Consider the following 15349-nt stretch of genomic DNA (forward strand, 5'->3'; position numbering starts at 1 on the left):
ACACTATCCTCCTCCACACACTAACACTATCCTCATCCACACACTAGGGACAGTTAATCATTTTACCGAAGCCAATTAACCTGCAAACCTGCACGTCTTTGGAGTGTGGGAGGAAACCGGAGATCCTGGAGAAAACCCACGCAGGTCACGGGGAGAACGTACAAACTCCGTAAAGACAGCACCCGTAGTCGGGATCGAAGCCGGGTCTCTGGTGCTGTGAGGCAGCAACTCTACCGCTGCGCCACCGTGACGCCCATATTAAATCTTTCGTTTAGTTCTCTCTCTTATTCATTCATATCTAAAATCTATTAATTTGTCCTACTGGGGAAACCTTCCCTGAATCTATCCGGAAACCAAACTGAATTTAATCAGATTTATTCCACTGAGGTAGCTGATTCATTCAAGTGGCAAGGTTTGAAGCACGAGAGATAATGGGCAGGGTGTTTAGTTGAGATTAGTTCAGAGATACAGCACGGAAACAGGCCCTTCGGCCCACTGAGTCCATGCCGACCAGCGATTCCCCGCACACTAACGCTATCCTACACACACTAGGGACAATTTTACATTCACACCAAGACAATTAACCTACAAACCTGCGCGTCTTTGGAGTGCGGGAGGAAACCGAAGACCTCGGAGAAAACCCACGGGGAGAGCGTACAAACTCCGTACAGACAGCACCCGTAGTCGGGATGGAACCCGGGTCTCTGGCGCTGCGAGGCAGCAATTCTACCGCTGCGCCACCGTGACGCCCACACTCAATGCTTCAGTGCAAGTGGTTTGGAAATGGTCCTGATCTATATTTGGCAGCACTTAATGCCTGCCTTGCTCAAACATGTGCCTTTATGATTGAGATGAGTTTTTCCGATTTCATTCAACATGGTTTTGCTGACGTTTCCCCGAGGGAAAGTGATTGTCATTTCCATACATTCATAAGTTGATAGGAGGAGAATTAGGCCATTCAGCCCATCAAGTCTACTCCGCCATTCAATCATGGCTGATCTATCTCTCCCTCCTAACCCCATTCTCCTGCCTTTTTCCCCCGTAACCCCTGACACCCGTTTTGATGGGCATCGTATGCGATTACCAGGTTAATTTACCAGACTAGAACCAAAAGACACTTTGAAGAATCTAAACAAGAATGCAATATTATCTCAAGTATTATAAAGTCCGTTTACATCACCACCCAGAAGACTGTACGTTGAAGTGTAAGTCTGAACTTGGGTTGAAGTTCTGTACATCCAAATTTGGTTTGTTCTTCCAAGCGTAGGGCGGCTTTGGGTCAAGGTCCACCTGTTGGTTGGTGCTGGGGTTGGGATTTCGGGGTGAGTGTGCAGTGTGTACGGGGGGGTTGCAGGCCGTGACCCTGCGGCAGCTCAGTCCATGTTGAAGGCTTTCATGAGGGTGTCCAGGTCCCCGACGTGGGCTGCGTGGAAGAGCTCGGGCTGGTCCATGAGGGACAGGGCTATCCGCACCGCTGTCCAAATGCTGCCCGAGATGAACTGGTGGCAGGATTGTACCGCCCGCGTCTTCCGCTGCAGGCTCAGTGCCGTGAGGAAGTTGCTGACCGCCTCCCTGCAACACAGACAAAGGGCAGAGGTTACAATGTTAGCAGCAGAATTAGGCCATTCGGCCCATCAAGTCTACTCCGCCATTCAATCTCGGCTGATCTACCTCTCCCACCAAACCCCATTCTCCTGCCTTCTCCCCATCACCCCAGGCTCCCGCACTAATCAAGAATCTGTCTATCTCTGTCTTCAACATATCCACTGACTTGGTCCACTCTATCCAAGCCTTTCACTAATCTGTATGTTTCAATGAGACCCCCCCTCATTCTTCTAAACTCCATCTAGTACAGGCCCAGTGCCGACAAACGCTCATCGTATGTTAGCCCACTCATTCCTGGAATTCTACGGCAATCGTGAACACAGTTCCACAAGTTCCCGAGTTCCCAATGCTGAGAACTATATTCTGCACTCTGTATCTTCCCCTTTGCTCCACCTATTGTGCTTGGGTTTGAGATGCTTGTATTTCTGTACGGGATGGTATATCTGATCTATTTGGGTACCATGCAAAAACAAAGCTTTGCACTGTGCCTCAGGACACGTGACCGTAATAAAACTAAACCTCTTTTGGCTTCACTTGGTTTTCAAGAGTAACAAATATCCTTTAGACTTTAGAGATACAGCACGGCAACAGGCCCTTTGGCCCACGGAGTTGATGCTGACCAGCGATCACCCGTGCACCAGCACTGTCCTACATGCTAGGGACAATTTCAGTTCAGTTTCAGTTTCAGTTTCAGTTTAGTTTATTCTCACATGTACCGAGTCCAGTGAAAATCGTTTGTTGTCGTCTTTTAGCCAAAGCTAATTAACCTACAAACCTGCAAGTCCTTGGAGCGCGGGAGGAAACCGGAGCACCCGGAGAAAACCCACGCGGACGCAGGGAGAAGTTGCAAACTCCGTCAAGACAGCACCCGTAGTCAGGATCGAACCGGGATTTCTGGCGCTGTGAGGCAGCAACTCTACCGCTGCACCACCCCTATCGTAGAACAACAAGGGGGAGGATGACTGAACTTTGCTGCCTTCCCTCACAGTGGGAAACTTTGATTCCGCTGTGTGGGGATGTTTGTGTTAAAGTCTATCGTGTGTTGTGTTCTTTATTATTGGTACGGCTGTGCGGTGACCCCAAAGTTTCACTGTGCCAATTGGCACATGTGACAATAAATGTCTCTCGAATCTTGAATCCAAGTCCCTTTTTCAATAAACACAATTATTCAAGCACAAACAAGCTAAGTTTTGTGTAGGAAAGAACCGCAGATGCTGGTTTTAATCACCAAAAGCTGGACTAACTCAGCGGGACCTTCAAGCCGCAGAGTGTGTCCGACCGTCCCGACGTCGGAGGCTGGATCATCCTGACGAGAGGACCTGTACATCGGGTTGTCCATAGCAGCGACTACGGAGGGTTCACGGCCCCGACCACGGGTGAACAAAGGAGGACTGGCTGAACTTTTTTTGCCTTCCACCACAGTGAAGAATGCTGAGGTGGATGTTTGCGTTAAATTCTATTGTGTATTGTGTGTTCTTTTTAAGTGTATCGCTGCTGGCAAATTCATTTCACTGCACCTTCGGGTGCATGTGATGAATAAAATTGACTTTGACTTTGACTTTGGACAGGCAGCATCTCTGGAGAGAAGTGAATGGGTGATGTTTCGGGTCGAGACCCTACTTCACACTATCAAGCCACGTTTTGTCCTTACTTGTAGGCGCCCAGGTTTATGCAGCTGATCCCCAGGTTGTATCTGGAGCGGATGAAACCTGGTTGGATTTCCAACGCCCTTTGGTAGGCCTCCACCGCTTCCTCACTCCGATCTCCGTTGGCCAAGGTGGCTCCCAGACGATTCCATAATAAATAATCCTGGGAGATAAAAAAAGCCATCATTATTACAACAACCGTCAGGCTAATCCAGGATCCATCAGCCTACGGAACACTATTCATGACGAGCGTTTGTCGGCACTGGGCCTGCACTCGCTGGAGTTTAGAAGGATGAGGGAGGGGGACCTCATTGAAACTTACCGAATAGTGAAAGGCCTGGATAGAGTGGATGTGGAGAGGATGTTCCCACTAGTGGGAGAGTCTAGGACCAGAGGGCACGGCCTCAGAATTAAAGGGCATACATTTAGGAAGGAGATGAGGAGGAATCTCTTTAGCCAGAGAGTGGTGAATCTGTGGAATTCATTGCCACGGACGGTGGTGGAGGCCAAGTCATTGGGTATTTTTAAAGCAGAGCTGGATAGATTCTTGATCAGTATGGGTGTTAGAGGTTATAGGGAGAAGAAGGAATAGGTGACGTTTCGGGTCGAGACCCTTCTTCAGACTGATGTGGGGGTGGGAAGAAGAAAGGAAGAGGCGGAGACAGTGGTCTGTGGGAGAGCTGGGAAGGGGAGGGGAAGGAGGGAGAAAGCAAGGACTACCTGAAATTGGAGAAGTCAATGTTCATACCGCTGGGGTGTAAACTGCCCAAGCGAAATATGTGGTGCTGCTCCTCCAATTTGCGGTGGGACTCACTCTGGCCATGGAGGAGGCCCAGGAAAGAAAGGTCGGATTGGGAATGGGCGGGGGAGTTGAGGTGCTGAGCCACCGGGAGATCATTTTTCAAGCAGCAATCTCGGCAACAATAATAATGGCGGAATATGCGCTGCACCTGTAACGTCTATGAAACACAGAGGTTGTACCTGGGGCCTGATGGTAAGGGCGGCATTGAAAGCCCCGACAGCTTTGTCGTATTCCCCGCTGAGGTTGAAGAGGACCCCCAGTCCCGTTTGTAGGTCGGGGTCGATCGTGTCCGGGTTCATTTCTGCAGCTTTCAGAAACAAATCTTTCACTTCTGCAAGGAACAAACTAAAAAGAAATTAAAGTTACAGAGATAAAGTCAACTGAGGAAAGGAAGATGTTTCCATTCATAAATGGATCGTTCACAAACTAGTGTCAAAAGTGGATTGACCGTGGGGGGTGGGGCGGCACGGTGCCGCAGCGGGTAGAGCTGATGCCTCACAGCCGCCTCCTGGTGGCCATCCCTGGAAGCGACGGCACGATGCACTCTGTGATGCGTCGGGCGACAATTCTGTCAACATATTGGACAACGACAGAAGCTACATCGTCTGACACACGAGCGATCGAACGAGGGCCAGAGACCATCGGGTTCAATCCTGACCTCGGGTGCTGTCTGTCTGTGTGTGTGTGGAGTTTGCACGTTCTCCCTGTGACCACGAGGATTTCCTCCGGGTGCTCCGGTTTCCTCCCACATCCCAAAGACGTGCGGGTTTGACGGTTAATCGGCCCCTCTGTAAATTGCCCCCTAGTGTGTAGGGACTGGATGAGAACGTGGGATAACATAGAACTAGTGTGAACGTGTGATTGATGGAGTGGAAGGCAACCTCATTTCCATTACACAGCTACATCTCTTCACCAGATAAAAGCTGTCCAGGGTCTGAGCTCCCCATGGGTGAGGAGCATGGGTGAAGCTCAACAGACTTGGTACTGGAGTTGGGCGTTTCGATGCCAGCGTGTGGAGATGGGGGCTCCGCCAGAGCCCAGCCTGTGAATGCGGAGCAGAACAACAGACAGCCAACCATGTCATCTCTGGGTGCCCGCACAACCACCCACCAAATGGAGCTCAGGGCCTGGCAGACATTGACGCAGAACACCCAACACCCGGCTTGAGATCTAACTATTCCTTTGGTTTATGTTTCATTCGCAAGAGGAAGAAGGAGAAGATGGTCGGCATGGACTCAATGGGCTGAAGGGCCTGTTTCCATATTGTATCAATAAAATTGGCAACATTTGTCAAGGCAAGGGATTGCACAATTTCGAGGCATCTGACGTTCTCGGGCGGTCTCCATGCCGAGTCTTACAACTGTCAATGCATCAGTTCATAAGTTCTAGGAGCTGATTTAGGCCATTCGGCCCATCAAATCTACTCCATTCAATCATGGCTGATCTAACTCTCCTGCCTTCTCTCCACAACTTGATTAGTACGGGTGTCAGAGGTTGTGGGGAGAAGGCAGGAGAATGGGATTAGGAGCGAGAGTTAGATCACCCATGGTTGACTGGCGGAGTAGACTCGATGGGCCGAATGGTCTAATTCTGCTCCTATCACTTATGAACTCCCAACAGCCCTGACCACAGAGCCCAGTTTGTGACATGTCAGGAACTATCTTTGCCCCACAGATTTTCTCACCCATTCCCAAGGCTGGGGTTAGCGCTTACTTTCCTCCTGCATCTTTGGATTCCTTGGGTCCGGCGCCGGGGGATCCGGTCTTGCCGCGGACGAGGAACTTGTACTTGGGGTTGTGGCGGATCCAGCTCTTCAGCGTCTCGCTGGCCTGGTGCTGGAGCCCCGTGTTGGTGAGACTCACGGCCAGCGCCATCAGGGCGTCCAGGTTACACGACTGCAGCTCCAGACACCTGGAGGGGCGAGAACGAAAAAGCTCGCAGGGTGGCACGGCGGCGCAGAGGTAGAGTCGCTGCCTCACGGCGCCAGATACCCGGGTTCAATCCCGACTACGGCCGCTGTCTGTATGGAGGTTGTGTACGTTCTCCCCGTGACCTGCGTGGGTTTTCTCCGGGCGCTCCGGTTTCCTGCCACACTACAATGTGTTTGTGTACGTTCTCCCCGTGACCTGCGTGGGTTTTCTCCTGGCGCTCCGGTTTCCTGCCACACTCCAAAGACGTGCAGGTTTGCAGGCTAATTGGATTCGATAAGAATTGTAAATTGTCCCTAGTGTGTGTAGGATAGTGTTAGTGTGCGGGGTGATCGCTGGTCAGCGCGGACTCGGTGGGGCAAAGGGCCTGTTTTCGCGCTGTATCCTGTCCCACTTACGCGACCTTTTCGGCCATTGCCAGCACCCGCCATAGGTCGCCGTTGAATTTTCAACATGTTGAAAATCCAGCGGCGACCAGAAAGACGCTACGACTCTTTGGAGACCTGTGACGACCATACTGTATGGTCGAGAGAGGTCTCCTATGGTTGTGAGAGGTCACCGCGACATGTCACCAGGGGTCGCCTGTATGGTCGTGAGAGGTCTCCTTTGGTCGTGAAAGGTCCCTATTGCGTGTAGGATAGTGTTAGTGTGCGGGGATCACTGGTCGGTGCGGACCCGGGTGGGCCGAAGGGCCTGTTTCCGCGCTGTATCTCTAAACTAAACTGAGTGAAAAGCAGTTCATTCCTGGAGTTATAATTTGGGTTCGTAGAGAAAGCTGGGTATAATAAGGACGTTTGACAAGTTTGTTGGGACTTACCTCTGGAGAGCAACAATTGCTGCTTGTTCATTCTCATTGTCTGCCTGTGTGGACCCCAGATACTGCCATGCCTGTGTACACACAAACACTCTCTATAATGCACAGTGGTAGCAGCAGTAATAAAAGCATTCATGAAAGATGCGGGCGGCATGGGGGCGCAGTACTAGAGTCGCTGCCTCACAGCGCCACAGACTCGGGATCCATCCTGACTACGGATGCTGCCTGTACGGAGTTTGCATGCCTGTGTGAGTTTTCTCCGGGTACTCCGGTTTCCTCCCGCACTCCAAAGATGTGCAGGTTTGTAGGTTAATTGGCTTGGCAAAATTGTAAATTGTCCCTAGTGTGTGTAGGATAGTGTTAGTGTGCGGGGATCACTGGTCTGCACGGACTTGTGGGCTGAAGGGCCTGTTTCCGCGCTGTATCTCTAAACTGAACTAAACCTTTCTAAACACATACTAAATAACGAACTTCCATGAATGTGCATACAAGGAGCTGCAGATGCTGGTTTACTAAAATTATTCCCTTTATCATGTATATGTACACTGGGGATGGCTCGATTGTAATCATGTGTTGTCTTTCCGCTGACTGGTTAGCACGCAACAAAAGCTTTTCACTGTACCTCGCTACACGCGACAATAAACTAATCTCTGATGTTTGAGGCAGGGGTCGGCAACCTTGTTCTACATTGGGGCCAGAACCAATGTTTGTGAGTGGATGGCGGGCCCCCCTGCCCCAAAATGGAGGTAATAATACATACTAACTAAATTAATAATTAGTAATAGTACATACTAATAATACATAAATCAGTAATAATACAGACTAATAATACATAGTTTTCATGTGTTTTTCAATTAGTTTTCTGCAGTTCCCAGGTCGTCTGAAAGCCAAAACTAATTGAAAAGAAAATCCGCCTGCGGGCCGGATGATTTCAGGTTACGGGCCAGATCTGGCCCGCGGGCCGTATGTTGCCGACCTCTGGTTTAAGGCGAGCAGTGAAAGATTTAATAGGGACCTGAGGGGCAACTTTTTCACACAGAGGGTGGTGGGTGTATGGACCGAGCTGCTGGAGGAGGTAGTTGAGGCTGGGACTATAACAACATTTAAAAGACATTTGGACAGGTGCATGGATGGGACAGGTTTAGAGGGATATGGGTCTAATGCGGGCCGGTGGAACGAGGTTTGATGGAGCACCTTGGTGGGCGTGGACCAGGTGGTTGGGGGCCTGTTTCTGCGCTGGATGACTGGGATATTTGTCGGGCAGGCGAGTGTGCATATTGCATGTGCATCGTGCACCTGCGGTCCCGTCCTCAGCTGGTCCAGGTGATGAGTTCAGAGCCTGCTGTTGGGAAGATCTCAGCAAAGTCCAGCACTGTATTAAGATAGACACAGAGTGCTGGAGTAACTCAGCGGGTCAGACAGCATCTGTGGAGAACATGGATAGGTGACGTTTCGGGTGGAGACCCTTCTTCAGAGTCTGGGTCTGGAACTGGGCCTGGAGTCTCGGTGTGTTGCCGGTCTCGGTCTGATGGTGGACGGGGGAGGGGCGAGGATCGGTAGAGTCGATGGTGGCGGCTTGCGGTCGGCACAAGTGCCGGTGGTGGTGGCAGTAGATCCAGCCTGGGTGGTGTGTGTGTGTGTGTGTGTGTGTGTGTGTGTGCGCGTGCGTGCGTGCGTGCGTGCGTGCGTGCGTGCGTGTGTGTGTGTGTGTGTGTGTGTGTGTGTGCGTGTGTGCGCGTGTGTGTGTGTGTGCGCGTGCGTGCGTGCGTGCGTGCGTGCGTGCGTGCGTGCGTGCGTGTGTGTGTGTGTGTGTGTGTGTGTGACCAGCCATTCCCCGAGCTCCGTGACCCAGCGACCCGCTACACAAGGGCCTAGTGTACTTCACTATGAACCATGTAACCGTTGCCGGCTGCCCGCCCACCTCTGCATCGTAGGGGTCCTGGAGAACGGCTGACTCCAACAACAAGACCGCGCTGGGTAGATCCCCCTCCTTCTGCTTCTTGATCGCTTCCTCGAAAGCATTGGGCCAGTCTTTGTAAGGGTTGTCCGTGTGAAAGTAATAGCCCTGCGGCAAAACGGACACAGGAACAAATCCAGCGTCATTCACAAACTGTAATCATTGTCGGTATCTGACTTTAACAGTGTGGAAACAGGCCCTTCAGCCCACCGAGTCCGCACCGACCACTGACCACTGACTCCGCTATTTTTAAGAGCCCTATCTAGCTCTCTCTTGAAAGTATCCAGACAACCGGCCTCGACCGCCCTCTGAGGCAGAGAATTCCACAGACTCACCACTCTCTGTGTGAAAAAGTGTTTCCTCGTCTCCGTTCTAAATGGCTTACCCCCTATTCTTAATCTGTGGCCCCTGGTCCTGGACTCCCCCAACATTGGGAACATGTTTCCTGCCTCTAGCGTGTCCAAACCCTTAATAATCTTATATGTTTCAATAAGACCCCCTCTCATTATTCTAAATTCCAGAGTATACAAGCCCAGCCGCTCCATTCTCTCAGCATATGACAATCCCGCCATCCCGGGGATTAACCTTGTATACCTACGCTGCACTCCCTCAAGAGCAAGAATGTCCTTCCTCAAATGCTGGGACAAAAACTGCACACAATACTCTCACTAGGGCCCTGTACAACTGACTACTGCCTGTCCCGCTGAGTTACTCCAGCTTTTTGTTTCTATCTTCGGTTTAAACCAGCATCTGCAGTTCCTTCTTACACAAAGTAATGACGGAAGCAGGCAATACTGGCAACGCTGTCTGATTGATTCACTCCGTGACGTTCCCAGTTACCTTCTCATGCACGGAGATCGTTGTATTCGTTGGCGGTGGCTCATCCCCAGCGATCCAGTTCCGACGCGCCATCTCCTCCCACTCATCTTGCATCTTATCCCAGAATTCTGTGTCAGACTGGTAGCGAAAGAAAGAGAGAGGGAGAGAGAGAAAGAAAAAAGTGCAAATGTGTAAGTATGTTAGGTTGAATGAATGAATACTTTAATGTCACAAGTTATAGGGGTAGAATTAGGCCATTTGGCCCATCGGGTCTATAACGCCATTCAATCATGGCTGATCTCTGCCTCCTAATCCCATTTTCCTGCCTTCTCCCCAGAACCCTTGACACCGGTTCTAATCAAGAATTTGTCCATCTCTGCCTTAAAAGTATCCGCTGACTTGGCCTCCACAGCCCTCTGTTGCAATGAGTTCCACAGATTTAGGGCGTTCACGGTGGCGCAGCGGTAGAGTTGCTGCCTTACAGCGAATGCAGCGCCGGAGACCGGGGTTCGATCCCGACTACGGGTGCTGTCTGTACGGAGTTTGTCCGTTCTCCCCGTGACCTGCGTGGGTTTTCTCAGATATCTTTGGTTTCCTCCCACACTCCAAAGACATACAGGTTTGTAGGTTAATTGCCTTCGTAAATGTAAAAATTGTCTCTAGTGTGTGTAGGATAGTGTTAATGTGCGGGGATCGATGGTTGGAGCAGACTTGGCGGGCCGAAGGGCCTGTTTCCGTTCTGTATCTCTAAACTAAACTAAACTAAAAATTATTTGTTTAAGAAGGAACTGCAAACTTAAAATTAACTACCCTCACCATCTGACTAAAGAAGTTCCTCCTCACCTCCCTTCAAAATGTGACGAGTCACTGTAAAAATATTTGCTTAGCATGGCCAAGGTATACAAACGGTCGCTAGGTAAAGGGCAACATTACAAAGTATTCCGCGTCACAGTCGCTGAGGTACTTGGCAGATAAAGCTGTGTTTGATTGCGAATAGTTCTAAAAAGAAAATGGGAAGAATCTACCTTCTGTTTCTTTCATAACATTCCTGCAACATTCCAGGATTAGTTCAGTTAAGTTTAGTTTAGTTTAGTTTCGTTTAGTTAAGTTGAATGAATGAATGAACGAGTTTATTGGCCAAGTATTCACATACAAGGAATTTGCCTTGGTGCTCTGCCCGCACGTGACAACGACATACAATGACAATTAGGAAACATAAAACATTAAACATTAATAAGTTAAGTTAAGTTTAGTTTAGAGATACAGTGCGGAAACAGGCCCTTCTGCCCCACTAAGTCCGCGCCGACCAGCGATCCCCGCATACTAACACTACCCTACACACACTGGGGACAATTTACATTTATACTAAGCCAATTAACCTACAAACCTAGACGTCTTTGGAGTGTGGAAGGAGTCCAAAGATCTCGAAGAAAACCCACGCAGGTCACTGGGAGAACGTACAAACTTCGTACAGACAGCACCTGTAGTCGGGATCGAACCCTGGTCTCTGGCGCTGTGAGGCAGCAACTCCCACATCCCAAAGACATGTGCGTTTGTAGGTTAATTGGCTTCTGTAAATTGTCCCTAGTGTGTAGGATAGAACTAGTGTGCGGGGTGATCCCTGGTCGGCGCGGACTTGGTTGGTTGAAGGGCCTGTCTTTACTCTTTATCTCCAAACACACCAAGTTAAACTACCAGACAGAAATGCTGGAGAAACTCAGCGGGTGAGGCAGCATCTATGGAGTGAAGGAACAGGTGACGTTTCGGGTCCAGACCCTTCTTCAGACTGATGTGGGGTTGGGGGGAGGCGGGAAGAAGAAAGGAAGAGGCAGAGACCGTAGGCTGGGAGAGCTGGAAAGGGGAGGGGAAGGAGGGAGAAAGCAAGGACTACCTGAAAAGTCCCACCGTAAATTGGAGGAGCAGCACCTCATATTTCGCTTGGGCAGTTTACACCCCAGCGGTATGAACATTGACTTCTCCAATTTCAGGTAGTCCTTGCTTTCTCCCTCCTTCCCATATTCCTTCGCTCCATAGATGCTGCCTCACCCGCTGAGTTTCTCCAACACTTTTGTCTACGTGCAGGCAGATAAGAAATGGTCTTGGCATCATGTTTGGCACGGACTATGGGGGCTGAAGGGCCTGCCCCCTGTACTGTACTGGTCTGTTGTATACTATCTGTTATCACATGTAGCGGCCAGCTAAGCTGCAGCAGGTACGTGCTTCATTATTGAGTTGTCAGTACCCGTGACTCTAGATATGAGTGAGCAGTGCGTGGCTCAGGTGCAGTTATGGAAACATAGACAATAGGTGCAGGAGGAGGCCATTCAGCCCTTCGATCCTGCACCGCCAATCATTGTGATCATGGCTGATCATCCACAATCAGTAACCCATGCCTGCCTTCTCCCCATATCCCTTCATTCCGCAAGCTCCTAGAGCTCTATCTAACTCTCTTTTAAATTCATCCAGAGAATTGGCCTCGACTGCCTTCTGCGGCAGAGAATTCCACAAATTCACAACTCTCTGGGTGAAAACATTTTTTTTCTCATCTCAGTCGTAAATGGCCTCCCCTTTATTCTAAGACTGTGGCCACTGGTTCCGGACTCGCCAAAACATTGGGAACATTTTTCCTGCATCTAGCTTGTCCAGTCCTTTTACAATGTTATACGTTTCTGTAAGATCCTCTCTCATCCTTCTAAATTCCAGTGAATACAAGTCTTTCCAATCTTTCCTCATATGACGTATGGATCTATGTCATTGACCCGATACGTCACCCATTCCTTCTCTCCAGAGATGCTGCCTGACCCGCTGAGTTACTCCAGCATCTTGTGTCTACCCACAGATCTCCAAGTGTTTGGCCTCGCCGACCCCGCCTGGTGAGGAATAACCTCGGGAAAGAGGAGAGGGGAGAAGTTCCGAGACCTCGACTGCCGCCTTTGCCTTTTCGAACTCTTCCTCGGTGGAGTGGTTCCTGGTGAGTGCCGCACTTCCCCGCGCCTGCTCCTTGCTCACCCGAGCCTGCGGGTGACAACCACACAAAATTACATCGCCATTTTTACAGTCATCGTCGTTACATTCATACTGTCAAGAAAATTACTTAAAAGTTCATGTAATATTTACACGGGAAATTGTAATTACTAATTCTGCAAAATCACAACTTTAAAAATGGAGTCTGAAGAAGGGTCTCGACACGAAACGTCACCCCTTCCTTCTCTCCACAGATGCTGCCTGTCCCGCTGAGTTACTCCAGCATTTTGTGTCTACCTTCGATTTAAACCAGCATCTGCAGTTCTTTCCTACACAATTGTATATTTACGAGGATGTTGCCAGGACAGGAGGGTGTGAGCTATCGGCAGAGGTTGTATAGGCTGGGACACTATTCCTTGGAGCGCAGGAGGATGAGGGGAGATCTTATAGAGGTGCATAAAATCATGAGAGGAATAGAACGGGTAGATGTACAGAGTCTCTTTGCCCAGAGTAGGTGAATCGAGGACCACATGACATAGGTTCAAGGTGAAGGGCAAAAGATTTAATAGAAATCTGAGGAGTAACTTTTTCATACAAAGGGTTGTGGGTGTATGGAACAAGCTGCCAGATGAGGTAGTTGAGGCTGGGACTATCCCAACGTTTAAGAAACAATTAGACAGGTACATGGATAGGACAGATTTGGAGGGATCTGGACCAATCATATGCTGAGAGAATGGAACGGCTTGGCTTGTATACTCTGGAGTTTAGAAGGATGAGCGGGAATCTTATTGAAACATGTGAGATTATTAAGGGTTTGGACACGCTAGAGGCAGGAAACGTGTTCCCGATGTTCGGGGAGTCCAGAACCAGGGGCCACAGTTTAAGAATAAGGGGTAAGCCATTTAGAACGGAGACGAGGAAACACTTTTTCACACAGAGAGTTGTGAGTCTGTGAAATTCTCTGCCTCAAAGGGCGGTGGAGGCCGGTTGTCTGGATGCTTTCAAGAGAGAGCTAGATAGGGCTCTTGAAGATAGTAGAGTCAGAGGATATGGGAAGAAGGCAGGAACGAGGTACTGAACGTGGATGATCAGCCATGATCACATTGAATGGCGGTGCTGGCTCGAAGGGCCGAATGGCCCACTCCTGCACCTATTGTCTATAGTCTATTGTCATTGGCAGATGGGACTAGTGTAGCTGGGACACGTTGGCTGGTGTGGGCAAGTTGGGCTGAAGGGCCTGTTTCCACGCTGTATCACTCTATGAGTCTATATTGCCTGAATATTAAAGAAGCACATTAAAGTATTAATCAGCATCTGAAGAAGAGTCTCGACCCAAAACGTCACCCATTCCTTCTATGCAGAGTTTCTGGCTCACCATGTTCAAATGAGATACCTTGCCTGTGGATAGACACAAAAAGCTGGAGTAACTCACGGGACAGGCAGCATCTTTGGAGGGAAGGAACGGGAGACGTTTCGGGTCGAGACCTTTCTTCAGTCTGAAGAACTCACTCATTCCTTCTCTCCAGAGATGCTGCCTGTCCTGCTGAGTTACTTCAGCTTTTTTTGTCCATCTTTGGTGTAAACACTATATGTTTAAGAAAGAACTGCAGAAGCTGGAAAAATCGAACGTAGACAAAAAATGCTGGAGGAACTCAGCAGGTGGGGCAGCATCTATGGAGAGAAGGAATAGGCGACGTTTCGGGTTGAGACCCTTCTTCAGACTGATGTCAGGGGGAGGGGAAGATAGGAAGGGGCGGAGACAGTAGGACTAGTGGGAGAACTGGGAAGGGGGGGTGATGGCAGGGCGACTTTCTTCTCCCTGCTTTTTCCCGATCCCCCTTCCCAGTTCTCCCACAAGCCCACTGTCCCCGCCTCTTCCTTTCTTCTTCCCGTCCCCCCGACATCTATCTGAAGAAGGGTCTCGACCCGAAACATCGCCTATTCCTTCTCTCCATGGACCCATGCATCACCCGCTGAGATACTCCAGCATTTTTTGTCTCCCTTCCTACACATACGTTGTTACCTGCGGTGTCGGTAGCTGCTCCAGTTCAGTTAATGATGAATGCACTTCCGTCGTATTTTTCCTGGTTGCTAGTTCAGTCGAGACCTTATTCTCTGCAGACCTGCGCGGGATGACAAATAAGTGAAGACAAAAATGAGAATCCAGAATTAAATATTTAAGATGGATCGGCCATGATTGAATGGCGGAGTAGACCCGATGGGCCGAATGGCCTAATTCTGCTCCGAACACTAATGAAAGCAGGAAAATGGGGCTGAGAGGGAGAGATAGATCAGCCATGACTGAATGGTGGAGTAGACTCGAGGAGCCGAATGACCGAATTCTGCTCCTATGAGAATTTATAGGATCTTATAAGATTCAAGATTCAAGATTCAAGAGAGTTTATTGTCATGTGTCCCAGATAGGACAATGAAATTCTTGCTTTGCTTCAGCACAACAGAATATAGTAGGCATAAATAAACACAGAACTGATCAGTGTGTCAACAATATACCATAGAATATATATATACACACATAAATAAATAAACAGATAAAGTGCAATGGGCTATTAATGATCAGAGTTTTGTTTGAGTTGAGTTTAATAGCCTGATGGCTGTGGGGAAGCAGCTATTCCTGAACCTGGTCGTTGCAGTCTTCAGATTCCTGTACCTTCTACCTGAAGGTAGCAGGAGATGAGTGTGTGGCCAGGATGATGTGGGTCCTGGATGATGCTGTCAGCCTTTATGTGGCAGCGACTGCGATAGATCCCCTCGATGGAAGGGAGGTCAGAGCCGATGATGGACTGGGCAGTGTTT

General features: G+C 49.5%; 1 protein-coding gene across 1 annotated transcript in view; it reads right to left on the reverse strand.

Moving 5' to 3' along the window:
- Window positions 1-736: 736 nt before the first annotated feature.
- Window positions 737-15349, reverse strand: part of pex5l (peroxisomal biogenesis factor 5 like) — an 84220-nt gene continuing 69607 nt past the window's right edge. The window contains exons 6-14 of the mRNA XM_033032241.1: window positions 14559-14658; window positions 12491-12586; window positions 9593-9709; window positions 8717-8860; window positions 6799-6869; window positions 5767-5964; window positions 4233-4398; window positions 3257-3414; window positions 737-1572 (exon numbers count right to left, since the gene is read on the reverse strand). Of these exons, the coding sequence (XP_032888132.1) occupies window positions 1374-1572; window positions 3257-3414; window positions 4233-4398; window positions 5767-5964; window positions 6799-6869; window positions 8717-8860; window positions 9593-9709; window positions 12491-12586; window positions 14559-14658 (1249 nt within the window). The 3' untranslated portion in view covers window positions 737-1373. The remainder of the gene's footprint in view (window positions 1573-3256; window positions 3415-4232; window positions 4399-5766; window positions 5965-6798; window positions 6870-8716; window positions 8861-9592; window positions 9710-12490; window positions 12587-14558; window positions 14659-15349) is intronic.

The sequence above is a fragment of the Amblyraja radiata genome, chromosome 13 (assembly GCF_010909765.2).
Source record: "Amblyraja radiata isolate CabotCenter1 chromosome 13, sAmbRad1.1.pri, whole genome shotgun sequence".
In the NCBI taxonomy this organism is placed as follows: domain Eukaryota; kingdom Metazoa; phylum Chordata; class Chondrichthyes; order Rajiformes; family Rajidae; genus Amblyraja; species Amblyraja radiata.